Here is a 26827-nt window from a genome sequence, read left to right as displayed (position 1 = left end):
GGCAGCCTGTGCTGGGGAGGAGCTGCTGCAGCTAGCTTGGCCGTACCCACGTGGCACCAGGACAGACCCAACGCAGTGAATGAGGCAGGGGCCACACAGGGGCATATGAGGATCCCAAGAACTAGGGAGCCGCGGCTCGGTGTCTGTGGGGCTGGGAGCCCAGCTCGCAGGACCGGGATTCTGGGGGGGGGAAACTCTGGGATCTGGGAGGGAATCTCTGCCCAGGGGCCCCTGGATCTTCCCGAGCCTGGAGCTGGGCGGGAGGCCAGGGCTGGGTGGGTGCCCGGGTCTGGCTCTCACAGCCTGTCTCCTGTGCGCAGATCCCAGCTTACCCAGACCCAGCATCTCCCTGAGCCCCACTTGGGTCACCGCCCCAGGGGAAAACGTCACCATCCGGTGTCAGGGGCAGAACCGGGACGTGAGGTTCTTCCTGCACAAGGCTGGAGACCTCAACCCGCAGCGACACATGGACCCTGCTGGGGCCGGGGCCGAGTTCCACATCCCCAGTGTGGGCCGGCAGCACGGAGGGAGCTACAGCTGCAGCTACCGTCCCCGGTCAGAGCCCTTCGTCTCCTCGCTGCCCAGTGACCCCGTGGAGCTGGTGGTAGCAGGTGAGGGGCCCGGCTCAGTGTCCCTGTTCCCATCCCCACACCCAGCTAGACCCTCCAGGGCTCTGCACCAATGGGATGCTCAGAGCCAGGCTCTGCCCTGAGCCCTGGGCCCAGCAGAGGGGACGCCCGGCCAGAGACAGAGGAGTCACTGGGAGGTTCCCCAGCCAGGGGGGAGCAGCAGCTGCTGGAGATTTGGAGCAGAGGAAGGGGGATCCCTGCCCCCTGGGGGAGCTGCAGAGCAGGGGGGCCTTTCCCAGGCAACACATCAGTTAGGGGGCCATGGGCAGAGCTGAAGGTTTTAAACCTCAGTGTATAGTAGAGACTTGCACAGTCCCCTACAAGTCGGTGGTGGTGTTGTGCACAGAACCCAGGAGTCCTGGCCCCTATCCTCCCTGCTCTCCCCACTAGACCCCACTCCACTCCCAGAGCCGGGGACAGAACCCAGGAGTCCTGGCTCCCAGCCCTCCCAGCAGAGAAGCCAGGGAGTGAATGGACCCTGGAGACTGGCCTGGCCTGTCACCCGCCAGGGAGCACAGCTCTGGGCCCCAGGGGCTGGGGTTGCTCCGTGTCTCATGCTGTGAGCTCAGGGTTGAGGGGAATCTCTGGCCCCTGTGGAAAGGGATCCAGGAGCCCATCCCCAGGGCCACCGGGTCTGACCCACCACTGAGGCCACGTGGTGAGGACGGGCCCCAGGAGTGAGTGACGGGGCCTGTGTCTCACGGCCTGTCTGCTTCCCTCTGCAGAGCCCAGCTACCCCAAACCCAACATCACCGTGCAGAGCAGCAGCTGGGGAGTCTCCCTGGGAGGAGTCGTGACCATCTGGTGTCGGGGGCAGCGCCAGGGCGTGCGGTTCGTGCTGAATAAAGAGGGACGCCATTTCCCACCTGTGGATTCGGTCGGGTTGGTGGCTGAGTTTCCCATCAGCAACGTGAGCCGGGAGGATGGCGGGAGCTACAGCTGCTCCTATCACAGCAGATCGGAGCCGTTCGCCGTGTCGTACCCCAGCGACCCCGTGGAGCTGGTGGTGAGAGGTGAGGGGCCCGGCTCAGCATCCCCGTTCCCAGCCCCACCCCCAGCCAGATCCTCACGGGGACTCGGTGCCAATGGGACGCTCAGAGCCAGGCTCTGCCCTGAGCCCTGACCCCGCAGAGGGGACGCCCGGCTGGGGAGAGGGGATGGAGTCACTGGGGGGTCCCTAGCTAGGGGGAAGCAGCAGCTGCCTGAGATTAGGGGCCGAGGGAGGGGGGGACCCCTGCCCCTAAATTTCTTCTAAGCTGCTGTGGCCAGGGAGAGCTACCTCTCCCCCGGCCCCAGGCTGCTGCGGCAACAGAGGGCTGGGGGGAGTCCTCTCTCCCCGCTGCAGCCCTGGGGCAGCCTGCACCCCACACCCCTCATCCCCAGCCCCACCCCAGAGACCCCACCCCCAGCCTGAGCCCTCACCCCCCCCTGCACCCCAACCCTCTGCCCCACCCCCGTCACACATCACCTCTCTGTGCACACAAAAATTTTTTTTACATCCATGTGCGGAATGAATTAGCGGGAACACGGCCCTGCCCCCAGGGGGAGCTGCAGAGCAGGTGCCTTTCCCAGGGGGATGCTCCCCTGGCTACCCCAGCTCTGGGGACGCACAGAGGAGTCAGGAACACGCTGGACTCAGCCCTCGGGCACCTCGGAGATCAGGGTAGAGACCTCGGACTTTAGTCTGTCTGCGGGAAGCCGAGGCAGGGAGAGGGGGCTGGGCGTGGTGCCCTGGCGACAGCCTGTGCTGGGGAGGAGCTGCTGCAGCTAGCTTGGCCGTACCCACGTGCCCCCAGGACAGACCCAACGCAGTGAATGAGGCAGGGGTCACACACGGGCATATGAGGATCCCAAGAACTAGGGAGCCGCGGCTCCATGTCTGTGGGGCTGGGAGCCCAGCTCGCAGGGCTGGGATTCTGGGTGGGGGGAACTCTGGGATCTGGGAGGGAATCTCTGCCAGGGGCTCCTGGATCTGCCCATGGCTGGAGCTGGGTGGGTGCCTGGGTCTGGCTCTCAGTGTCTGTCTCCTGTGCGCAGATCCCAGCTTACCCAGACTCAACATCTCCCTGAGCCCCACCGGGGTCATTGCCCCAGAGGCAAACGTCACCATCCGGTGTCAGGGGCAGAACCGGGATGTGAGGTTCTTCCTGCACAAGGCTGGAGACCGGAACCCGCAGCGACACATGGGCCCTGCTGGGGCCGGGCCCGAGTTCCGCATCCCCAGCGTGGGCCGGCAGCACGGAGGGAACTACAGCTGCAGCTACCGGCCCCGGTCAGAGCCCTTCGTCTCTTCGCTGCCCAGCAACACCGTGCAGCTGGTGGTAGCAGGTGAGGGGCCCGGCTCGGTGTCCCCGATCTCAGCCCCACATCCAGCTGCACCCTCAGAAGTTCAGCACCTGATGGGATGCTCAGAGTCAGGTTCTGCCCAGAGCCCTAGGACTGGCCTGGACAGGGAGCAGGGAAAGTGTCACTGGGGGGTTCCCCAGCCAAGGGGGAGCAGCAGCTCCTGGGGGTTCAGGGCTGGGGGAGGTGGGAACCCTGCCCCCAGGGGGAGCTGCAGAGCAGGGGCCTTTCCCAGGGGATGCTCCCCCGGCTGCCCCCGCACTGGGGACGCACAGAGGAGTCAGGACCCAGGGGCTACCGAGTCGGCACCATCCCCACCCACAACCCGCCCTCCCCGGACTGACTGTGACAATGATGCCGAGTCACGGGCCGAGGTGGATTAAGGTTTCCTGGGGCCCTGGGCCAGGGCAAGGGGGATCCCTCCCCCCCTTCCACCTGCGTCCCTCTCCTGTTCCGCCTCCTCGGCCTGAGGCCCCGCCCACAGCCCCACCCCTTTCTGCCCCTGCCCCCCTCCCCACTGCAGCCCCAGGCCCGGAGAAGCTCTGTCCCTGCCCCTTGGCCGCACGGTGCAGTGGGGAGTGAGAGTCCCCCAGCCCTGAGGCCATGGCAGGTAGCGAGAATACTCCTGTCCCAGGGCCTCAGCGTAGGTCCTGGTGCTAAGCCTTCCCCTGCCCCCCACTCCACCATGCTTCTGCGGGGGACAAGGGTCCGGGTGCTGGGGCTTCTCCTGTCCTACATGCCCAGCGGTCAGGACTCTGGGGTAACCAAAACATTCATGGTCAGTGCAACCATGGGGAGAACTCCTCAGATCCACCCCCACCCCCAGATTCACCCCCCAACAGCTCCCTCCCCTGCACTCACAGCTCCCCTGTTCCCAAGTGTCACGGAGCCCCCGGGCGATGCTCTGGTACTGCTCCCCACCAAGCCAGTGAGGACTTTGGGGAGCCTCCTCTCCCTTGGAGCAGACTGTCTTCAGGGCAAGAAGCTCACACGGCTTCACCTCCTGGGTCTCTCCTTGGAGCATTCAGCATCCTCTGCCCCTCCGTGCGCTTCCCCCAGCGAGCCCAACCCAGCGGGGTCCTGGGGCAGCCACAGGGTCCTGCACCCCAACTTCGCAGTCAGACGCGACTCTCAGCCAGCCAGTAACACAGAGGTTTATTCGATGACAGGAACAGGGTCTAAAACAGAGCTTGTAGGTACCGCGAGCCGGACCCCTCAGCCGGGTCAATTCTGGGGGGCAGTGAGCCAGACCCCCACGTCTGCCCTTCACTCCTGGTCCCTAGCCAGCTCCAGACTGAAAACCCCTCCAGCCCCTCCCCTCTGCTCAGCTCCTTTCCCAGGCCAGGAGGTCACCTGACCTCTTTGTCTCCAACACCTTCAGCTGGCACCTTTGCAGAGGAGGGGCCCAGGCCATTAGTTGCCAGGAGACAGAGTGTCAGGCACTTAGATGCACTGGCCCTTTGCTCTGCTAGATACTTAAGAACTGCCGAGGGGACACTGAGGCACCAGCACAGTATTCAGAGAAAACATTAAGAACATTCCCAGTTCGTCACACCAAGGCCTGGGGAAAGTTGGATCTTGCGCAACTCCCACCGGTCACAGACTCTATTTCCAAACCCAGGTTGAGGGTCAGAGCTGCAATGGGCCCTCTGGTCAGGCTCCCTGGCTGGCCTCAAGTGGGGTCGGGCGGGGGGCAGGTGATCTCTCATGGAGCTGGGTTCTGAGCTAGGTCTGGGTGACCCCCTGCCTCCGAGCCCCATGGGCAGGCAGTGCCAACCCTGGTTGGGGACAGACTTCTAGAGAGGCCGAATGATGGATGGAGTGAATTGGGGCAGAGGGAGGGGGGGGGCTGTGTCTCCCTTGGTAAACTCCTGTCTCTTGTTGAAAGCAGAGCGTGAATTTCTCAAACCCACCATCTGGGTGAGCCCCAGCAGGGTGGTGGCGCTCGGGGGAAACGTCACCATCCGCTGTGAGGGTCAGGACCCGGGCATGGAGTTCGTTCTGCATAAAGTTGGACACCCGAACATGCAGGTGCAGACGGTGCCTCATGGGCCCGTGGCTGAATTTCCCATCCCCAGTGTCAGCCGGGAAGATGGAGGGAACTACACCTGCGACTATCGCTCCATAACGGAACCGAGTCGCTGGTCGTATCCCAGCGACCCCGTCGAGATCATTGTAGCAGGTGAGGGGCCCGGCTCAGCGTCCCGCATCCCAGCCCCACCCCCAGCCAGACTCTCAGGGGGTCTCTGCACCGATGGGACGCTCCGAGCCAGGCTCTGCCCTGAGCCCAGCAGAGGGGACGCCCGGCCGGGGACAGGGGACGGAGTCACTGGGGGGTTCCCCAGCTGGGGGGAGAAGTAGCCACTGGAGATTTGGGGCAGAGGAAGGGGGGATCCCTGCCCCCAGGGGGAGCTGAAGAGCAGGGGGGGGGCTTTGCCAGGCAACACAACAGTTAGGGGGTGATGAGCGGAGCTGAAGGTTATAAACCTCAGTGTATAGTAGAGACTTGCACAGTCCCCTACAAGTCAGTGGTGGTGCTGTGCACAGAACCCAGGAGTCCAGGCTCCCATCCCCCCCCTGCTCTCCCCACTAGACCCCACTCACCTACCAGAGCAGGGGACAGAACCCAAGAGTCCTGGCTCCCAGCCCTCCCAGCAGTGAAGCCAGGGAGTGAATGGACCCTGGAGACTGACCTGGCCTGTCACCCACCGGGGAGCAGAGCTCTGGGCCCCAGGGGCTGGGGTTGCTCCATGTCTCATGCTGTGAGCCCAGGGCTGAGTGGAAACTCTGGCCCCTGTTGAAAGGGATCCAGGAGCCCGTCCCCAGGGCCGCCGGGTCTGACCCACCACTGAGGCCGTGTGGTGAGGACAGGCCCCAGGAGTGAGTGACGGGGCCTGTGTCTCACGGCCTGTCTGCTTCCCACTGCAGAGCCCAGCTACCCCAAACCCAACATCACCCTGCAGAGCCGCAGCTGGGGGGTCTCCCTGGGAGGAGCCGTGACCATCTGGTGTCGGGGGCAGCACCAGGGCATGCGGTTCGTGCTGAATAAAGAGCGACGCCGTTTCCCACCTGTGGTTTCGGTCGGGATGGAGGCTGAGTTTCCCATCAGCAATGTGAGCCGGGAGCACAGCGGGAGCTACAGCTGCTTCTATCACAGCAAATCGGAGCCGTTCAACGTGTCGTACCCCAGCGACCCCGTGGAGCTGGTGGTGAGAGGTGAGGGGCCCGGCTCAGCATCCCTGTTCCCAGCCCCACCCCCAGCCAGACCTTCACGGGACTCGGTGCCAATGGGACACTCAGAGCCAGGCTCTGCCCTGAGCCCTGACCCCGCAGAGGGGACACCCGGCCGGGGAGCAGGGACGGAGTCACTGGGGGGTTCCCCGGCCAGGGGGGAGCAGCAGCCCCTGGAGACTCAGGGCAGGGAGGCTACTTTAACGCTGCCCCTTGTGCGTAGGAACCGGGAGTCGCTATTTAATCCCGTGATCCCATCGCCTCTGTTCTCCAGGCCCCGCCCCAGGCAATGCCCGAGCCGGGGCTGAATGAGGCAGGGGCTGCAGGAGAATCAGTGGCTTGGTGGACATGGTGCTGAGCTGGGACCCAGGAGATCTGGCCCAGCTACTGGCGCAGCCACACACTCTGTGTCATGGGAGCATGTTGCAGTTTTCAAAAATGTCCTTCCTTGGGGCGGGGCCTCAATCTTGGGGGATCTCAGGGATGCCATGAACGATGCAGGGGCCACACATGGCATATGAGGACCCCAAGAACTAGGCAACTGCGGCTCGGTGTCTGTGGGGCTGGCAGACCAGCTCACAGGGCCGGATTCTGGGTCAGGGAGTGTCACGGACTCACAGATCATGCCCACTCTTGGCCCCATATGATCCGTGGAGGGTGCCCCTTTCAGTGAAACAGCCCTTCTTGGGGGTCCATTCTTTCTCGGGGCCAGGCCCCTCCACCTCCTGGAGCTGCCCCTCTCTGAGCCTTAGCGCGTCTGTCTCTGCCATGGGCCCCCTCAGAGAGTCCACTCGCTCTGGACCCCTCGGGCCTCCTCACCCCAAAGGGGTTGATGCCCCCCTGTTCTCTAGCCCGGAGCGACACTCAGCCAGTGTAAAACAGGAGGGTTTATTGAGAGTTGAACCCAGCACAGGAAACTCTCAGGGCCTCAGGCCTGGCCTCCCTCAGCCCAGCACATCCCAGTCTTCCTGCATCCAGGTGGGCTCTGCCTGCTCTCTGTGTCCAGCCCAGAGCCCCCCTGCTTCCCAGCTGGGCATCTGAGATCACCAGCCCCAGGCCTCCTCTGTCCATTGTCTTCTCTCCAGGGAAACAGGCTCGTAAACAGGGTCGCCTGGGCCTCCTCTCCTCTCTTCTGTCCTCTGGCTGGAACCAACTGGTCAGGTCACTGGGGTCCTCTCTTTGCAGCCCATTGTCCTCCCACTGGCAAGAACCAGCTGTGACTCCTGAGCTGGGTCGTTGGGTCGTCATATCACCAGTCGCCGGGGTGTCCCTCCTCCAGGGCATTGGCTGGTGTCCCAAGTGCCCCCTCTGGTCCTCTGCAACAGCAAACTCCCTCTCCTCTCCCCTTGTCAAACCATTAACACCCAGGGGCACTGAGTCCCACACCCTCTGCATGCAAACCACTGGAAAACCATGAAAAGATAAGAAAATCCCCCACTTTGTCACAGGGGGACTCTGGGATCTGTGAGAGAATCTCTGCCAGGGGGCCCCTGGATCTGCTCATGTCAGATTAGGGTTGGAAGAGACCTCAGGAGGTTCGAGTCCAATCCCCTGCTCAAAGCAGGCCCAACCCCAACTAAATCATCCCAGCCAGGGCTTTGTCATGCCGGGCCTGAAAAACCTCTAAGGATGGAGATTCCACCACCTCCCCAGGGAACCCAGTCCAGTGCTTCACCACCCTCCTAGTGAAATAGTGTTTCCTAATATCCAACCTAAACCTCCCCCACTGCAACTTGAGACCATTGCTCCTTGTTCTGTCATCTGCCACCACTGAGAACAGCCGAGCTCCATCCTCTCTGGAACCTCCCTTCAGGTAGCTGAAGGCTGCTATCAAATCCCCCCCTCACTCCTCTCTTCTGCAGCTGGAGGCCGGGGCTGGGTGGGTGCCTGGGTCTGGCTCTCACAGTCTGTCTCCTGTGCACAGATCCCAGCTTACCCAGACCCTCCATCTCCCTGAGCCCCACCGGGGTCATTGCCCCAGGGGCAAACGTCACCATCCGGTGTCAGGGGCAGCGCCAGGACGTGAGGTTCTTCCTGCACAAGGCTGGAGACCTGAACCCGCAGCAACACATGGGCCCTGCTGGGGCCGGGGCTGAGTTCCGCATCCCCAGCGTGGGCCGGCAGCACGGAGGGAACTACAGCTGCAGCTACCAGCCCCGGTCAGAGCCCTTCATCTCCTCGCAGCCCAGCGACCCCGTGCAGCTGGTGGTAGCAGGTGAGGAGCCAGGCTCGGCATCCAGGATCTCAGCCCCTCACCCAGCTGCACCCTCAGAAGTTCAGCACCTGATGGGATGCTCAGAGCCAGGTTCTGCCCAGAGCCCTAGGACTCGCCTGGAGAGGGAGGGGGGACAGTGTCACTGGGGGGTTCCCCAGCCAAGGGGGAGCAGCAGCTCCTGGGGGTTCAGGGCTCGGGGAGGGGGGAACCCTGCCCCCAGGGGGAGCTGCAGAGCAGGGGCCTTTCCCAGGGGATGCTCCCCCGGCTGCCCCCGCACTGGGGACGCACAGAGGAGTCAGGGCCCAGGGGCTGCCGAGTCGGCACCGTCCCCAGCCACAACCCCCCTCCCTGGACTGACTGTGACGATCGATGCTGAGTCATGTGCTGAGGTGGATTAAGGTTTCCTGGGGCCCTGGGCCAGGGCAAAGGGGATCCCTCCACCCCTTCCACCTGCGTCTCTCTCTTGTCTTGCCTCCTCGGCCTGAGGCCCCACTCACAGCCCTACCCATTTCTGCCCCTGTCCCCCTCCTCCCAAGCCCGGAGTAGCTCTGTCCCTGCCAATTGGCCGCAGGGTGCAGAGGGGAGTGAGAGTCCCCCAGCCCTGAGGTCATGACAGGTAGCGAGAATCCTCCTGTCCCAGGGCCTCAGCGTAGGTCCTGGTGCTAAGTCTTCCCAGCCCCCTACTCCACCATGCTTCTGCGGGGGACAAGGGTCCGGGTGCTGGGGCTTCTCCTGTCCTACATGCCCAGCGGCCAGGACTCTGGGGTAACCAAAACATACATGGTCAGTGCAAACATGGGGAGAACTCCTCAGATCCACCCCCACCCCCAGATTCACCCCCCAACAGCTCCCTCCCCTGCACTCACAGCTCCCCTGTTCCCAAGTGTCACGGAGCCCCCGGGTGATGCTCTGGAACTGCTCCCCACCAAGCCAGGCAGGACTTTGGGGAGCCTCCTCTCCCTTGGAGCAGACTTGTTCAGGGCAAGAAGCTCACACGGCTCCACCTCCTGGGTCTCTCCTTGGAGCATTCAGCATCCTCTGCCCCTCCGTGTGCTTCCCACAGTGAGCCCAACCCGGCGGGGTCCTGGGGAAGCCACAGGGTCCTGCACCCCCACTTCGCAGTCAGACGCGACTCTCAGCCAGCCAGTAACACAGAGATTTATTCAATGACAGGAACAGGGTCTAACACAGAGCTTGTAGGTACCGCAAGCCAGACCCCTCGGCCGGGTCCATTCTGGGGGGCAGTGAGCCAGACCCCCATGTCTGCCCTTCACTCCTCATCCCCAGCCAGCTCCAGACTGAAAGCCCCTCCAGCCCCTCCCCTCTGCTCAGCTCCTTTCCCCGGGCCAGGAGGTCACCTGATCTCTTTGTCTCCAACACCTTCAGTTGGCAGCTTTGCAGAGGAGGGGCCCAGGCCATTAGTTGCTAGGAGACAGAGTGCCAGGCATTTAGGTGCACTGGCCCTTTGCTCTGCTAGATACTTAAGAACTGCCGAGGGGACACTGAGGCACCAACACAGTATTGTCAGGGACTTGAACCCCGACAGCGATGTTCGTTGTCTGACCGCAGAGAGACAGGCAACAGCAGCAAGGTCCGATTAAAAGTTCTTTATTGACAAGTGCACGTGCCAGTAAAGAACAGCTCGTATCCGAAGAGAACCAGCCGCCCCTTTACAGCTTAGTATTAGCCTATATAGACAGTTTTATTATGTCATAGATTATTCACTTGAGCAACCCACCCCCTTTGTCTAACAACTAGAAATTAGACACCTTTTAATATATACGCATGCCTAGTCTCTACAGCATTAAATTGTTAATATCTCAACAAGCGCCAAAGGTTAGGAATGTAATGGAGTTAAAACACACCGAACACTAAACCAGGGAGTTAGAGTCAGAACTGTGAGATGCTTGTGTTTCTTATCAGTTCTTCAAACAGTGTTTATCAACATAACACAGCTGGTACCAGCCCCCTCACTTATCTCACTGTTTCCCAGGGCTTTGTGAGACAATGCTGCTTCTCAGTATTTTCCACTCTGGGATTACCCAGAAACCTCTGTTAGCCTGACTTCAGTCAGGTTGGCATAACTGGTTTTGTGCTACGTCTTTATTCAGGCCTAACAGTATTCAGAGAAAACATTAAGAACATTCCCAGTTCGTCATACCAAGGCCTGGGGAAAGTTCAATCTTGCGCAACTCCCAGCGGTCACAGACTCTATTTCCAAACCCAGGTTGGGGGTCAGAGCTGCAGGGGGCCCACTAGTCAGGCTCCCTGGCTGGCCTCAAGTGGGGTCGGGCGGGGGGCAGGTGATCTCTCATGGAGCCGGGTGCTGAGTGATGGATGGAGTGAATTGGGGCAGGGGGGGGGGGGCTGTGTCTCCCCTGTTTAACTCCTGTCTCTTGTTGAAAGCAGAGCGTGAATTTCTCAAACCCACCATCTGGGTGAGCCCCAGCAGGGTGGTGGCGCTCGGGGGAAACGTCACCATCCGCTGTGAGGGTCAGGACCCGGGCATGGAGTTTGTTCTGCGTAAAGTTGGACACCCGAACATGCAGGTGCAGATGGTGCCTCATGGACCCGTGGCTGAATTTCCCATCTCCAGTGTCAGCCAGGAAGATGGAGGGAGCTACACCTGCGACTATCGCTCCATAACGGAACCGAGTCGCTGGTCGTATCCCAGCGACCCCGTCGAGATCATTGTAGCAGGTGAGGGGCCCGGCTAAGCGTCCCGCCTCCCAGCCCCACCCACAGCCAGACCTGCAGGGGGTCTCTGCACCGATGGGACGCTCCGAGCCCGGCTCTGCCCTGAGCCCAGCAGAGGGGACGCCTGGCCGGGGACAGGGGACGGAGTCACTGGGGGGTTCCCCAGCTGGGGGGGAGAAGTAGCCACTGGAGATTCAGGCCTGAGGGAGGGGGGATCCCTGCCCCCCAGGGGGAGCTGAAGAGCAGGGGGGGCCTTTCCCAGGCAACACATCAGTTAGGGGGTGATGGGTGGAGCTGAAGGTTATAAACCTCAGTGTATAGTAGAGACTTGCACAGTCCCCTACAAGTCAGTGGTGGTTCTGTGCACAGAACCCAGGAGTCCTGGCCCCCATCCCGCCCCTGCTCTCCCCACTAGACCCCACTCCCCTCCCAGAGTCGGGGAGAGAACCCAAGAGTCCTGGCTCCAAGCCCTTCCATCAGAGAAGCCAGGGAGTGAATGGCCCCTGGAGACTGGCCTGGCCTGTCACCCGCCGGGGAGCAGAGCTCTGGGCCCCAGGGGCTGGGGTTGCTCCGTGTCTCATGCTGTGAGCCCAGGGCTGAGGGGAAACTCTGGCCGCTGTGAAAAGGGATCCGGGAGCCCGTCCCCAGGGCCGCCGGGTCTGAACCACCACTGAGGCCGCGTGGTGAGGACGGGCCCCAGGAGTGAGTGACGGGGCCTGTGTCTCACGGCCTGTCTGCTTCCCACTGCAGAGCTCAGCTACCCCAAACCCAGCATCTCCCTGAGCCCCAGCTGGGGGGTCTCCCTGGGGGGAGCCGTGATCGTCCGGTGTCGGGGGCAGTGCCGGGGCGTGCGGTTCGTGCTGAATAAAGAGCGACGCCATTTCCCACCTGTGGATTCGGTCGGGATGGAGGCTGAGTTTCCCATCAGCAACGTGAGCCGGGAGCACAGCGGGAGCTACAGCTGCTCCTATCACAGCAAATCAGAGCCGTTCAACGTGTCGTACCCCAGCGACCCCGTGGAGCTGGTGGTGAGAGGTGAGGGGCCCAGCTCGGCATCCCTGTTCCCAGCCCCACCCCCAGCCAGACCCTCACGGGACTCGGTGCCAATGGGACACTCAGAGCCAGGCTCTGCCCTGAGCCCTGACCCAGCAGAGGTGACGCCCGGCTGGGGAGTGGAGACGGAGTCGCTGGGGGGTTCCCTGGCCAGGGGGGAGCAGCAGCCCCTGGAGACTCGGGGCAGGGAGGCTACTTTAACACTGCCCCTTGTGCGTAGGGACCGGGAGTCGCTATTTAATCCCGTGATCCCATCCCCTCTGTTCTCCAGGCCCCGCCGCAGGCAGTGCCCCAGCCGGGGCTGAATGAGGCAGGGGCTGCAGGAGAATCAGTGGCTTGGTGGACATGGCGCTGAGCTGGGACCCAGGAGATCTGGCCCAGCTCCTGGCACAGCCACAGACTCTGTGTCATGGGAGCACGTTGCAGTTTTCAAAAGTGTCCTTCCTTGGGGGGCGGCCTCAATCTTGGGGGATCTCAGGGATGCCATGAACGATGCAGGCGCCACACATGGAATATGAGGACCCCAAGAACTAGGCAACTGCGGCTCGGTGTCTGTGGGGCTGGCAGACCAGCTCACAGGGCCGGATTCTGGGTCAGGGGGTGTCACGGACTCACAGATCGTGCCCACTCTTGGCCCCGAGTGGTCCGTAGGGGGGGGGTTCCCCCTTTCAGTGCGATAGCCCTTCTCAGGGCTCCATTCTGTCTCGGGGCCAAGCCTCTCCACCTCCTGGAGCCGCCCCTCTCTGAGCCTTAGCACGTCTGTCTCTGCCGTGGCCCCCTGAGGGAGTCCACTCGCTCTGGACCCCCCGGGTCTCCTCACCCCAAAGGGATTGATGCAACCTTGTTCTCTAGCCCGGAGCGACTCTCAGCCAGTGTAAAACAGGAGGGTTTATTGAGAGTTGAACCCAGCACAGGAAACTCTCAGGGCCTCAGGCCTGGCCTCCCTCAGCACAGCACATCCCAGTCTCCCTGCATCCAGGTGGGCTCTGCCTGCCCCCGCTCTCCAGCCCAGAGCCCCCCTGCTTCCCAGCTGGGCATTTGATACCCCCGGCCCCAAGCCCCCCTCTGTCCATTGTCTTCTCTCCAGGGAAACAGGCTCGTAAACAGAGTCACCCGGGCCTCCTCTCCTCTCTTCTGTCCTCCAGCCCCTCTGGCTGGAACCAGCTGGTCAGGTCACCAGAGTCCTCTCTTTGCGGCCCATTGTCCTCCCACTTCGCCAGAACCGGCTGTGACTCCTGAGCTGGGTCGTTGGGTCGTCATGTCACCAGGGTGTCCCTCCTCCAGGGCATTGGCTGGTGTCCCAAGTGCCCCCTCTGGTCCTCTGCAACAACAAACTCCCTCTCCTCTCACCTCGTCAAACCAGTAACACCCAGGGGCACTGAGTCCCACTCCCTCTACATGCAAACCATTGGAAAACTATGAAAAGATAAGAAAATCCCCCACTTTGTCACAGGGGGACTCTGGGCTCTGGGAGAGAATCTCTGCCAGGGGGCCCCTGGATCTGCCCATGTCAGATTAGGGTTGGAAGAGACCTCAGGAGGTATCTAGTCCAACCCCCTGCTCAAAGCAGGCCCAACCCCAACTAAATCATCCCAGCCAGGGCTTTGTCATGCCGGACCTGAAAAACCTCTAAGGTTGGAGATTCCACCACCTCCCCAGGGAACCCAGTCCAGTGCTTCACCACCCTCCTAGTGAAATAGTGTTTCCTAATATCCAACCTAAACCTTCCCCACTGCAACCTGAGACCATTGCTCCTTGTTCTGTCATCTGCCCCACTGAGAACACCCGAGCTCCATCCTCTCTGGAACCTCCCTTCAGGTAGCTGAAGGCTGCTATCAAATCCCCCCTCACTCTTCTCTTCTGCAGCTGGAGGCTGGGGCTGGGTGGGTGCCCAGGTCTGGCTCTCACAGCCTGTCTCCTATGCGCAGATCCCGGCTTACCCAGACCCTCCATCTCCCTGAGCCCCATCGGGGTCACCGCCCCAGGGGCAGACGTCACCATCCGGTGTGAAGGGCAGCGCCGGGACGTGAGGTTCTTCCTGCACAAGGCTGGAGACCTGAACCCGCAGCGACACATGGACCCTGCTGGGGCCGGGGCTGAGTTCCGCATCCCCAGCGTGGGCCGGCAGCACCGAGGGAGCTACAGTTGCAGCTACCGGCCCCGCTCAGAGCCCTTCGTCTCCTCGCAGCCCAGCGACCCCGTGCAGCTGGTGGTAGCAGGTGAGGAGCCCGGCTCGGCATCCACAATCTCAGTGTGATGAAGTGGGACTGTTCGCACTGGGGGCTGGGTACAGATCCTAAGTTTCTAGCAGCAAAAGTCCATGCAGCAAATGCCTGACACTCTGTCTCCTAGCAACGGATGGCCCGGCCCCTCCCTGCAAAGGTGCTGGCTAAAGGTGTTGGAGACAAAGGGGTCAGGTGACCTCCTGGCCCGGGAAAGAAGCGGAGGAGAGAGGAGGGGCCGGAGGGGGTTGGGCAGACTGGAGTTGGCTGGAAAAAGAGGGGAAGCAGAGAGAGAGGGCTCTGATCCCCGAGGGGGGCTGTGAGGCCCCAAGATGGACCTAACAGGGGGGATCCGGTTATCTGTGCCTGCAAGACCTGTGTTGGACTGTGTTCCTGTCGTCTAAATAAACCTTCTGCTTTACTGGCTGGCTGAGAGTCATGGTGAATCGGCAGGGAGCCTGGGGGTGCAGGGCCTGACTCCCCTACACTCCATGACACAGCCTGTCACGGAGTGTGGAGGAGTCCGGCTCTGCACCCCTCTTCCTGGGACTCACGGGGACTTTTAGCCAGCCAGTAAAACAGAAGGTTTATTGAACAACAGGAACACAGGATACAGCCCAGATTGTGTTCAGAGCCAGGACCTCTTAATCTGGCCTTTCTGGGGGGATCAGGGTGCTTGGATCCCAGCCTAGGATCCCCTGAAAACCCACCACCCAGTTTCCCAACCCTTCCCCTCCGCCCCTTTTCTTTGTCTAGCTCCTGGGCAGAGGTGTTACCTCCCCTCCCCCAGGCCTAGCTCATGTTACCGCTGAATACCTGCATCTCACCTAAAATCCTCCCTGCTCTCCCATCCCCCACATAGACAGTCCCTACTCCACCACACAGCCCCACACCCAGCCGCACCCTCAGAAGTTCGGCACCTGACGGGATGCTCAGAGCCAGGCTCTGCCCAGAGCCCTTGGACTCGCCTGGCCACGGAGCGGGGACAGTGTCACTGGGGGGTTCCCCAGCCAAGGGGGAGCAGCAGCTCCTGGGGGTTCAGGGCTGGGGGAGGGGGGATCCCTGCCCCCAGGGGGAGCTGCAGAGCAGGGGCCTTTCCCAGGGGATGCTCCCCCGGCTGCCCCCGCACTGGGGACGCACAGAGGATTCAGGGCCCAGGGGCTGCCGAGCCGGCACCGTCCCCAGCCACAACCCCCCTCCCTGGACTGACTGTGACGATCGATGCTGAGTCACGGGCTGAGATGGTTAAGGTTTCCTGGGGCCCTGGGCCATGGTCTGGATCTGCTCCCACCAAGCCAGGCAGAACTTTGGGGAGCCTCCTCTCCCTTGGAGCAGACTTGTTCAGGGCAAGAAGCTCACTCGGCTTCACCTCCTGGGTCTCTCATTGGGGCATTCAGCATCCTCTGCCCCTCCGTGCGCTTCCCCCAGTGAGTCCACCCCGGCGGGGTCCTGGGGCAGGCAGAGGGTCCTGCCCCCCCGCTTCGCAGTCAGACGTGACTCTCAGCCAGCCAGTAACACCGAGGTTTATTCAATGACAGGAACAGGGTCTAAAACAGAGCTTGTAGGTACAGAGAACAGGACCCCTCGGCCGGGTCCATTCTGGGGGGCAGTGAGCCAGACCCCAACGTCTGCCCTTCACTCCTCGTCCCCAGCCAGCTCCAACACATCCTGAAAACCCCTCCAGCCACTCCTCTCTGCTCAGCTCCTTTCCCGGGCCAGGAGGCCACCTGATCTCTTTGGGCTTGTCTACACTACAGGACTATTTCGAATCTACTTAAGTCGAATTTGTGGATTCGACCTTAATAAGTCGAATTTGTGTATCCATACTAAATACACAAATTCGAACTTCTGAGTCCACATTCACGGGGCCAGCTTCGACTTTGGAAGCGGTGCACTGTGGGAAGCTATCCCACAGTTCCCGCACTCCCCGCTGCCCATTGGAATTGTGGGATTTCCCCCCAATGCATGCTGGGGGGAAAAATGTGTCGTCATTGAACCGTCAATCCCGCCCTCCCTCTCTTCCTTGAAAGCGCCGGCGGGAAATCTGTTCGCGCCCTTGTCTGGTCGGTTACAGCGCGGACGCCACAGCACTGCGAGCATGGAGCCCGCTGCGATCATCGCTGCACTTATGGCCGTTGTCAACTCCTCGCACGTTATCGTCCACCTCTTCCACAGTCAGATGCTGAGAAACCGGGCGAGGAGGCTCCGGCAGCACGGTGAGGAGAGTGGTGCAGACCTCTCACAAAGCAGGGTACGCCGGGCAGTGGAGATCATGGTGGCAATGGGTCAAGTTCATGGTGTGGAACGGCGATTCTGGGCCCGGGAAACAAGCACAGACTGGTGGGACCGCATAGTGCTGCAGGTCTGGGATGACACAGAGTGGCTGCGAAACTTCAGGATGCGTAAGGACACTTTCCTTGAACTGTGTGACTTGCTGTCCCCTGCCCTGAGGCGCCAGGACACAAGGATGCGAGCAGCCCTGACTGTGCAGAAGCGAGTGGCCATAGCCCTCTGGAAACTTGCCACACCAGACAGCTACCGGTCAGTAGCGAACCACTTTGGCGTGGGCAAATCTACCGTGGGGATTGCTGTCATTCAAGTAGCCCACGCAATCGTTGAGCAACTGCTCTCAAAGGTAGTGACTGTCGGAAATGTCCAGGTCATCATAGATGGCTTCGCGCGATGGGATTCCCAAACTGCGGTGGGGCTATAGATGGGACTCACATCCCTATCCTGGCACCAGCCCACCAGGCCAGCGAGTACATTAACCGAAAGGGCTACTTTTCAATGGTGCTGCAAGCTGTGGTGGACCATAGGGGACGTTTTACCAACATCAACGTCGGGTGGGCGGGCAAGGTTCATGACGCGTGTGTTCAGGAACTCTGGTCTGTTTAGACGCCTCCAGGCAGGCACTTTCTTCCCGGACCACAAAATAACGGTTGGGGATGTGCAGATGCCTACAGTGATCCTCGGGGACCCGGCCTACCCGCTAATGCCCTGGCTCATGAAGCCCTATACAGGCGCCTTGGACACTGAAAAGGAACTCTTCAACTACCGGCTGAGCAAGTGCAGAATGGTGGTGGAGTGTGCTTTCGACGTCTCAGGGAGATGGCGGACCTTACTGACTCGCTCGGACATCAGCGAGAAGAATATCCCGTAGTTATTGCTGCTTGCTGTGTGCTCCACAATCTCTGTGAGAGCAAGGGCGAGACCTTTTGGCCGCTTGGGAGGTTGAGGCAAATCGCCTGGCTGCTGTTTATGATCAGCCAGACACCCGTGCTGAGAGAATATCCCAGCGGGAAGCGATATGCATCAGGGAGGCTTTGAAAGCGAGTTTCCTCGCAGAGCAGGGTAACCTGTGACTGTCCACTTGATTTTAAGAGAGCCTGATCATAAACCAAGTTTTCCCCACTTCCCAAGGACGTTTTAAAACTAAGGACATGTTTTAGTAATTAATAATAAATCTTTCGTTGACTTTGCATTTCTGTTTCTTCGTTGAAACATGGAAGCATTCTGTGCTGGTTAAGGTGTGCACTGATGGGTGGGTTTGCAGGAAGGGCGAGGGTGCCGTCCTTGGATAGGGGTTACCATGACGGCTGTGGGTTTGGGCGTTGGAAGGGGTGAGGGTGTGGGGAAGGGTGAGTATCTGCCCCTGGATGAGGTCTCTTTTTGGGGCTCGGGCACCGGGGAGGATCGTGACTACGGTCCAAATGCATGTGAAGGGAAGCCTGCCTTTACATTCGGGGATGTCAGGCACCAGGACCCTACACATCAAGGAAAGAGCCGGGGCAGCATACACCACACACACTGTCCCTGGTGCCTAGTGACTGCAGTCTGTGTGTGCCCTGCAGTTGACCCTGCCCCCAAGTCTGTACCCTGGTAATGTGGGCTATGCACTGTAATTAAAAATCCCCCCCCCCCACAAAGTCTTCTGACACGAGAAACGTGACGGAAACAGAGAGTAACAGCAAACCGCTTTTAATAATGTTATACACAGTGGGGTTGAAACTTGGATTTGGGACTGGGTGATCCTGTAAGGAAGAACTTCTACAAATTTACAGCGCGAGAGGTGTCTTGTACATTAGCGCTCTGCTGCGGTGCAGTGACAGTTCTCACGGCCCCTACCGCCCCTCCTTCTTGTCACTTTGGGTGAGGGGGGGACAGGACTTCTTGGCGTTGGAGGGCGGTTGCAGATGCACTGCAGGGGGGCTCTCTCCTCCTGCCTGTGGTCTTGCAGAACATCTACAAGGCGCCGGAGCGTGTCCGTTTGCCCTCATGAGACCAAGCAGCGTTTGAGTCGCCTGCTGGTCTTCCTGCCGCCACCTATCCTCCCGTTCCATGTGTGTGCGATGCTGCTGACACAGGCTCTCCCTCGACTGTCTCTGCTCTGCCGCCTCCGCTCTGGAGCTGGCCATCAGTTCCTGGAACATGTCGTCCCTTGTCTTTTTCTTTCGGCGTCTAATCTGAGCCAGCCTCTGCGAGGGGGATGGCGGGGCAGTCCGTGAAGGAGCCGAAGCTGTGTGATGCGAAAAAGTAGGTGATTTCCTTGAACAAATACATGTTTGCCAACAGTAAACACAGTCTAGTCATTTTCAGTTAAGAAGACCAAACAGGGAACCAAGTCTCAGGAGATCTCGGAACTAGTCCGAGATTTCGGAATACGCTCTCATTGGCGGCGCGATTGCACTGGATAGCGCACAAGCGAGGAGAGACAGCTGCATCCCTCTTGCACAAAGTCCTGGTAAGCCTTACAGTACAGACTGCTTATCAGATAGTGCTTAGCTGTGCTCTCCTGCTGGAGGCAATGTGCAAAGCAGAAAAGATGAGCGTTATGCGGCATCTCCCGCCAGTGAGCGCGAAAGACCCCTGTATGCTTTTCCTCTGAGGCCTGCAACACGTGGCTGTTAAGCGAGGGTCATTCTTATGCAAAGTAAAACTCTGTTAAGCGAGGGTCATTCTTATGCAAAGTAAAACTCTGTTAAGCGAGGGTCATTCTTATGCAAAGTAAAACTCTGTTAAGCGAGGGTCATTCTTATGCAAAGTAAAAGTCTACCATGCACAATAGTAACAGTACACTAATTCCACTAATTAGATGCAGCACTTCCACAACGACATCACCCTGAGGCGTGTCAGGCGCACACAGAGAGCGGATGTTAATAGAAGCCCTGCACAGACCAGGACCCTACGCTGCCATGCTCGTAGAGGCGATGGTCCCCCTCTACCTGAGGATGGCATGGCGCGGAAGAGTGTGCTTCAACGGAGCACCCAATAAAGCACCTCTCCCAAGAAACCTCTTGCTGAGGCTTTTCCAGCTGCTCTCTGAGAGCTTTTTTGAAATATCCCCAGAGGACTTTTGCTCCATTGCTGTTTGTGTAGACCTGCTGTTTGTTTAGTTTCATATTTAAAAATGTTTATATAGTATTTCTATTTTTTATATAAATCCCTGTTTCTTAAAAATAAATGTTTCCCTGTTTGTAGCACTTACCGCCTGATCCTTCCCCTGATTCCGAGTCCTGGTTAACGGGGGACGGTTGGTAGGGGATCTCTGTGAGGGTGATGAAGAGATCCTGGCTGTCAGGAAAGCGGGAGTGGGTTCGATGTCGCCTGCGCCGTCCTCTAAAGACCCTTCCTCATCTTCCCCATCGGCGAACAGGGAGGGAACTGTCCGGTACACTATTCCGTCCTCGGAGTCCACCGTCACTGGTGGGGCACTGGTGGCAGACCCACCTAGAATGGCATGCAGTGCCTCGTAGAAGCGGCATGTCTGGGGCTGGGCTCCGGAGCGTCCGTTTGCCGCTCTGACTTTTTGATACCCTTGTCTTAGGTCCTTCACTTTCACGCGGCACTGCATCGCATCCCGGCTGTATCCTTTGTCTTTCATGGCTTTAGAGACCTTCTCGAAGGTCTTCGCGTTCCGCTTGTTGGAGCGCAGCTCCGAGAGCACAGACTCCTCGCCCCACACAGCGATCAGATCCTGGACTTCCCGGTCACTCCATGCTGGGGACCTCTTTCTATTCTGGGATTGCCCGGACTCCTCTGCTGGAGAGCTCTGCATCGTTGCAGGTGCTGCGGAGCTCGCCCCGATGTGCAACCAGAACGTCAGATTCAAACCGCCCAGACAGGAAAATGAATTCAAATTTTCGCCGTCATTTCCTGTGTGGCTGGCCAGAGAATCCAAGCTCGGACTGCTGTCCAGAGCGTCAACAGAGTGGTGCACTGTGGGATAGCTCCCGGAGCTGCTAAGTTCGATTAGCATCCACACCAAGCCTAATTCGAGCTAGCAAGTGCGAATTTAGCGTTACTCCACCTGCCGGGGTGGAGTACCAAATTCGAACTAAAGAGCCCTCTAGTTCGAATTAAATGGCTTCCTGGTGTGGACGGTTGAGCGGTTAGTTCGAATTAACGCTGATAAATTCGAATTAAAGTCCTAGTGTAGACCAGGCCTTTGTCTCCAGCACCTTCAGGTGGCACCTTTGCGGGGGGGGGGGGCAGGCCATCAGTTGCTAGGAGACAGAGGGTCAGGCATTGAGGTGCACTGGCCCTTTGCTCTGCTAGATACTTAAGAACTGCCGAGGGAACACTGAGGCACCAACACAGTATTCAGAGAAAACATTGAGAACATTCCCAGTTCGTCACACCAAGGCCTGGGGAAAGTTGGATCTTGCGCAACTCCCACCGGTCACAGACTCTATTTCCAAACCCAGGTTGGGGGTCAGAGCTGCAGGGGGCCCACTGGTCAGGCTCCCTGGCTGGCCTCAAGTGGGGTCGGGTGGGGGGCAGGTGATCTCTCATGGAGCCAGGTGCTGAGCTAGGTCTGGGTGACCCCCTACCTCCGAGCCCCATGGGCAGGCAGTGCCAACCCTGGTTGGGGACAGACTCCTAGAGAGGCCGAATGATGGATGAAGTGAATTGGGGCAGAGGGATGTGTGGGGGGGTGTCTCCCCTGTTTAACTCCTGTCTCTTGTTGAAAGCAGAGCGTGAATTTCTCAAACCCACCATCTGGTTGAGCCCAAGCAGGGTGGTGGCGCTCGGGGGAAACGTCACCATCCGCTGTGAGGGTCAGGACCCGGGCATGGAGTTCGTTCTGCGTAAAGTTGGACACCCGAACATGCAGGTGCAGACGGTGCCTAATGGGACCGTGGCTGAATTTCCCATCCCCAGTGCCAGCCGGGAAGATGGAGGGAACTACACCTGCGACTATCGCTCCATAACGGAACTGAGTCGCTGGTCATATCCCAGCGACCCCGTTGAGATCATTGTAGCAGGTGAGGGGCCCGGCTCAGCGTCCCGCCTCCCAGCCCCACCCACAGCCAGACTCTCAGGGGGTCTCTGCACCGATGGGACGCTCCGAGCCAGGCTCTGCCCTGAGCCCAGCAGAGGGGACGCCCGGCTGGGGACAGGGGACGGAGTCACTGGGGGGTTCCCCAGCTGGGGGGAGAAGTAGCCACTGCAGATTCAGGCCTGAGGGAGGGGGGATCCCTGCCCCCAGGGGGAGCTGAAGAGCATGGGGGGCCTTTCCCAGGCAACACATCAGTTAGGGGGTGATGAGCTGAGCTGAAGGTTATAAACCTCAGTGAATAGTAGAGACTTGCACAGTCCCCTACAAGTCAATGGTGGTTCTGTGCACAGAACCCAGGAGTCCTGGCCCCCATCCCACCCTGCTCTCCCCACTAGACCCCACTCCCCTCCCAGAGCCGGGGAAAGAACCCAGGAGTCCTGGCTCCCAGCGCTCCCAGCAGAGAAGCCAGGGAGTGACTGGACCCTGGAGACTGGCCTGGCCTGTCACCCGCCGGGGAGCAGAGCTCTGGGCCCCAGGGGCTGGGGTTGCTCCGTGTCTCATGCTGTGAGCCCAGGGATGAGGGGAAACTCTGGTTCCTGTGGAAAGGGATCAGGGAGCCGGTCCCCAGGGCCGCCGGGTCTGACCCACCACTGAGGCCGCATGGTGAGGACGGGCCCCAGGAGTGAGTGACGGGGCCTGTGTCTCACGGCCTGTCTGCTTCCCTCTGCAGAGCCCAGCTACCCCAAACCCAACATCACCCTGCAGAGCCGCAGCTGGGGGGTCTCCCTGGGAGGAGCCGTGACCATCTGGTGTCGGGGGCAGCGCCAGGACGTGCGGTTCGTGCTGAATAAAGAGCGACGTCATTTCCCACCTGTGGATTCGGTCGAGATGGAGGCTGAGTTTCCCATCAGCAACGTGAGCCGGGAGAACAGCGGGAGCTACAACTGCTTCTATCACAGCAAATCGGAGCCGTTCAACGTGTCGTACCCCAGCGACCCCGTGGAGCTGGTGGTGAGAGGTGAGGGGCCCAGCTCAGCATCCCCGTTCCCAGCCCCACCCCCAACCAGACCCTCACGGGACTCGGTGCCAATGGGACACTCATAGCCAGGCTCTGCCCTGAGCCCTGACCCTGCAGAGGTGACACCCGGCCGGGGAGTGGGGACGGAGTCGCTGGGGGGTTCCCTGGCCAGGGGGGAGCAGCAACCCCTGGAGACTCGGGGCAGGGAGGCTACTTTAACGCTGCCCCTTGTGCGTAGGAACCGGGAGTCGCTATTTAATCCCGGGATCCCATCCCCTCTGTTCTCCAGGCGCCGCCGCAGGCAGTGCCCCAGCCGGGGCTGAATGAGGCAGGGGCTGCAGGAGAAGCTGTGGCTTGGTGGACACGGCGCTGGGCTGGGACCCAGGAGATCTGTCCCAGCCCCTTGTGCAGCCACACACTCTGTGTCATGGGAGCACGTTGCAGTTTTCAAAAATGTCCTTCCTTGAGGGGGGGCCTCAATCTTGGGGGATCTCAGAGATGCCATGAACGATGCAGGGGCCACACATGGCATATGAGGACCCCAAGAACTAGGCAACTGCAGCTTGGTGTCTGTGGGGCTGGCAGACCAGCTCACAGGGCCGGATTCTGGGTCAGAGGGTGTCACGGACTCACAGATCATGCCCACTCTTGGCCCCATATGGTCCGTGGGGGGTGCCCCTTTTAGTGAGACAGCCCTTCTCAGGGGTCCATTCTCTCTCGGGGCCAGGCCCCTCCACCTCCTGGAGCCGCACCTCTCTGAGCCTTAGCGCGTCTGTCTCTGCCATGGGCCCCCTCAGGGAGTCCACTCGCTCTGGAGCCCCCGGGCCTCCTCCCCCCTAAGGGGTTGATGCAACCTTGTTCTCTAGCCCGGAGCGACTCTCAGCCAGTGTAACACAGGAGGGTTTATTAAGAGTTGAACCCAGCACAGGAAACTCTCAGGGCCTCAGGCCTGGCCTCCCTCAGCCCAGCACATCCCAGTCTCCCTGCAGCCAGGTGGGCTCTGCCTGCCCCCCCTCTCCAGCCCCGTGCCCCCCTGCTTCCCAGCTGGGCATCTGATACCCCCGGCCCCAAGCCCCCCTCTGTCCATTGTCTTCTCTCCAGGGAAACAGGCTCGTAAACAGGGTTGCCTGGGCCTCCTCTCTTCTGTCCTCCGGCCCCTCTGGCTGGAACCGGCTGGTCAGGTCACTGGGGTCCTCTCTTTGCAGCCCATTGTCCTCCCACTGGGCAGAACCGGCTGTGACTCCTGAGCTGGGTCATTGGGTCGTCATGTCACCAGTCGCCGGGGTGTCCCTCCTCCAGGGCATTGGCTGGTGTCCCAAGTGCCCCCTCTGGTCCTCTGCAACAACAAACTCCCTCTCCTCTCACCTCGTCAAACCAGTAACACCCAGGGGCACTGAGTCCCACTCCCTCTGCATGCAAACCACTGGAAAACCATGAAAAGATAAGAAAATCCCCCACTTTGTCACAGGGGGACTCTGGGCTCTGGGAGAGAATCTCTGCCAGGGGGCCCCTGGATCTGCCCATGTCAGATTAGGGTTGGAAGAGACCTCAGGAGGTTCGAGTCCAATCCCCTGCTCAAAGCAGGCCCAACCCCAATTAAATCATCCCAGCCAGGGCTTTGTCATGCCGGGCCTGTAAAACCTCTAAGGATGGAGATTCCACCACCTCCCCAGGGAACCCAGTCCAGTGCTTCACCACCCTCCTAGTGAAATAGTGTTTCCTAATATCCAACCTAAACCTCCCCCACTGCAACTTGAGACCATTGCTCCTTGTTCTGTCATCTGCCACCACTGAGAACAGCCGAGCTCCATCCTCTCTGGAACCTCCCTTCAGGTAGCTGAAGGCTGCTATCAAATCCCCCCTCACTCTTCTCTTCTGCAGCTGGAGGCTGGGGCTGCGTGACTGCCCAGGTCTGGCTCTCACAGCCTGTCTCCTGTGCGCAGATCCCAGCTTACCCAGACCCTCCATCTCCCTGAGCCCCACTGGGGTCAGCGCCCCAGGGGCAGACGTCACCATCCAGTGTCAGGGGCAGCGCCGGGACGTGAGGTTCTTCCTGCACAAGGCTGCAGACCTGAACCCGCAGCGACACCTGGACCCTGCTGGGGACGGGGCCGAGTTCCGCATCCCCAGCGTGGGCCGGCAGCACGGAGGGAGCTACAGCTGCAGCTACCGGCCCCGGTCAGAGCCCTTCGTCTCCTCAGAGCCCAGCGACCCCGTGCAGCTGGTGGTAGCAGGTGAGGGGCCCAGCTCCACGTCCCCGCTTCCAGCCGGACCCCCCACAAGTTCAGCACCTGACGGGATGCTCAGAGCCAGGCTCTGCCCAGAGCCCTAGGACTGGCCTGGACAGGGAGCAGGGACAGTGTCACTGGGGGGTTCCCCAGCCAGGGGGGAGCAGCAGCTCCTGGAGGTTCAGGGCTGGAGGAGGGGGGATCCCTGCCCCTGGGGGGAGCTGCAGAGCAGGGGCCTTTCCCAGGGGATGCTGCCCCGGCTGCCCCTGTTCTGGGGACGCACAGAGGATTCAGGGCCCAGGGGCTGCCGAAACAGCACCGTCCCCAGCCACAACCCCCCCTCCCCGGACTGACTGTGGCGATCGATGCTGAGTCACGGGCTGAGCTGTATTAAGGTTTCCTGGGGCCCTGGGCCAGATCAAGGGGGGATCCCTCCACCCCTTCCACTTGCGTCCCTCTCCTGTTCCGCCTCCTCAGCCTGCAGCCCCGCCCACAGCCCCGCCCCTTTCTGCCCCTCTTCTGGGGCCCCGCCCCTATTCCACCCACGGCCCCGTCCCTTTCTGCCCCTCCTGCACCCCTGCAGCCCCAAGCCCGGAGAAGCTCTGGCCCCATGCTCTGGCCCTAGGGCGCAGCGGGGAGTGAGAGCTCGTCCTATCTCCGGGCCTCAGCGGAGGTCCTGGTGCTAAGCCTTCCCCTGCCCCCCCGCCCCACCGTGCTTCTACAGGGGCAACGGTCAGGGTGCTGGGGCTTCTCCTGCCCTACTTCCCAGTGGTCGGGACTCTGGGGTAACCGAAATATGCAGAACCCCCCAGATCCACCCCCCAACAGCTCCCTCCCCTGCACTCACAGCCCCCCCCCATTCCCAAGGCCCGGGGAAAGGTGGGTCTTGTGCGACTCCCTCCAGTCACAGACTATTTCCAACCCCAAGGAAGGGGGCAGAGCTGCAGGGGGGGCACTGGTCAGGCTCCCTGGCTGGTCTCAGGGGGGCAGAGGGGACAGGTGATCTCTCATGCAGGCAGGGGCGGCTCTAGGCACCAGCAAAGCAAGCAGCTGCTTGGGGCAGCCCATTTGCAGGGGCGGCAGCCGGCAGGGATCCAGCCTGGGAGTGGAGAACCAACCGGGGGCCCTGGAAGCTTGGTTAGCTCCCTGCCTATAGAGCCAGCCCTGGAGCAGGGAAAGAACTACATTTCCCAGCATTCCCTTGGCCACTACCAACAGGAAAGGAGGGAGGGAGTATGGTAGCTGAAACCTCAAGCTGCTTCTTGAGCTCACTGCTAGAGCGGGATGGCACTGTGAATGGGGAACAAGTGTGCCCAAGGAGTAGAAGGCTTTGGCCCAGATATCCCCTTCAGAAGACTGGATTAGAGATACTGGTGTGACCTCCCCTTGCAGCCCCCAAAGAAGGAATTGGGTGGACTAAATGGACAGGGCCCCTCTCTATCTGAAGCCTCGCAAGGGAGGTAGGTGGATCCCACTAGAATTTAAAATGAAAAGTAAGGGAGGGGAGGCTCTGGACCTGGGCAGCTTTAGATGCAGTACCAGGCACTTAGGAGGATTTCCACTTCTGAGCCATGGAAGCAGAAATTGACTTTTCCTTTCCAGATTTATCCAATATTCAGAAAGGGAATCTAGCACCTGCCTTCCAGATTTGAACACCTCAAAATTCAGGAGGGCTCAAGCTCAATCTGGGCAGCTGTTACTTCATTTCTCCTCAATCAAATATACTGATCCACTGTCACTTGCTGTACAAAAAGTAGGATAAAATTGAGCAAGAAATGCTTCCCAGAGGTTTTTAGGACGGGAATTGCTATTTTCAACAGCTTTTTTTTTCTTTTTTAAGTTGTTTAAAAGGAAGACAGTGATATTGCATTGGCAAATTCCCCATAGAAACAAAGAGTGGAACAAAAAAATA

General features: G+C 60.2%; 1 protein-coding gene across 17 annotated transcripts in view; it reads left to right on the top strand.

Annotated features, from left to right (window-relative positions):
- Positions 1–428: 428 nt before the first annotated feature.
- The window catches only part of LOC120388244 (immunoglobulin superfamily member 1-like), a 218529-nt gene continuing 192130 nt past the window's right edge, over positions 429–26827 (top strand). For 16 of the 17 annotated variants that reach the window (XM_039509930.1, XM_039509946.1, XM_039509942.1 and 13 more), the window contains exons 1-8: positions 429–611; positions 1355–1642; positions 2667–2957; positions 4864–5154; positions 5901–6188; positions 10828–11118; positions 22400–22687; positions 24631–24921. In XM_039509930.1, the coding sequence (XP_039365864.1) occupies positions 467–611; positions 1355–1642; positions 2667–2957; positions 4864–5154; positions 5901–6188; positions 10828–11118; positions 22400–22687; positions 24631–24921 (2173 nt within the window). In that variant the 5' untranslated portion in view covers positions 429–466. Of the gene's footprint in view, positions 612–1354; positions 1643–2666; positions 2958–4863; positions 5155–5900; positions 6189–10827; positions 11119–11865; positions 12151–22399; positions 22688–24630; positions 24922–26827 lie in introns of all 17 variants that reach the window. The other variant, XM_039509929.1, reaches the window with a different exon arrangement.

This window comes from Mauremys reevesii, linkage group 22 (assembly GCF_016161935.1).
Source record: "Mauremys reevesii isolate NIE-2019 linkage group 22, ASM1616193v1, whole genome shotgun sequence".
Classification (NCBI taxonomy): Eukaryota; Metazoa; Chordata; order Testudines; family Geoemydidae; genus Mauremys; species Mauremys reevesii.
The sequence above is the reverse complement of the archived record's forward strand: the minus strand, read 5'-3'. Positions and strand labels throughout refer to the sequence as shown.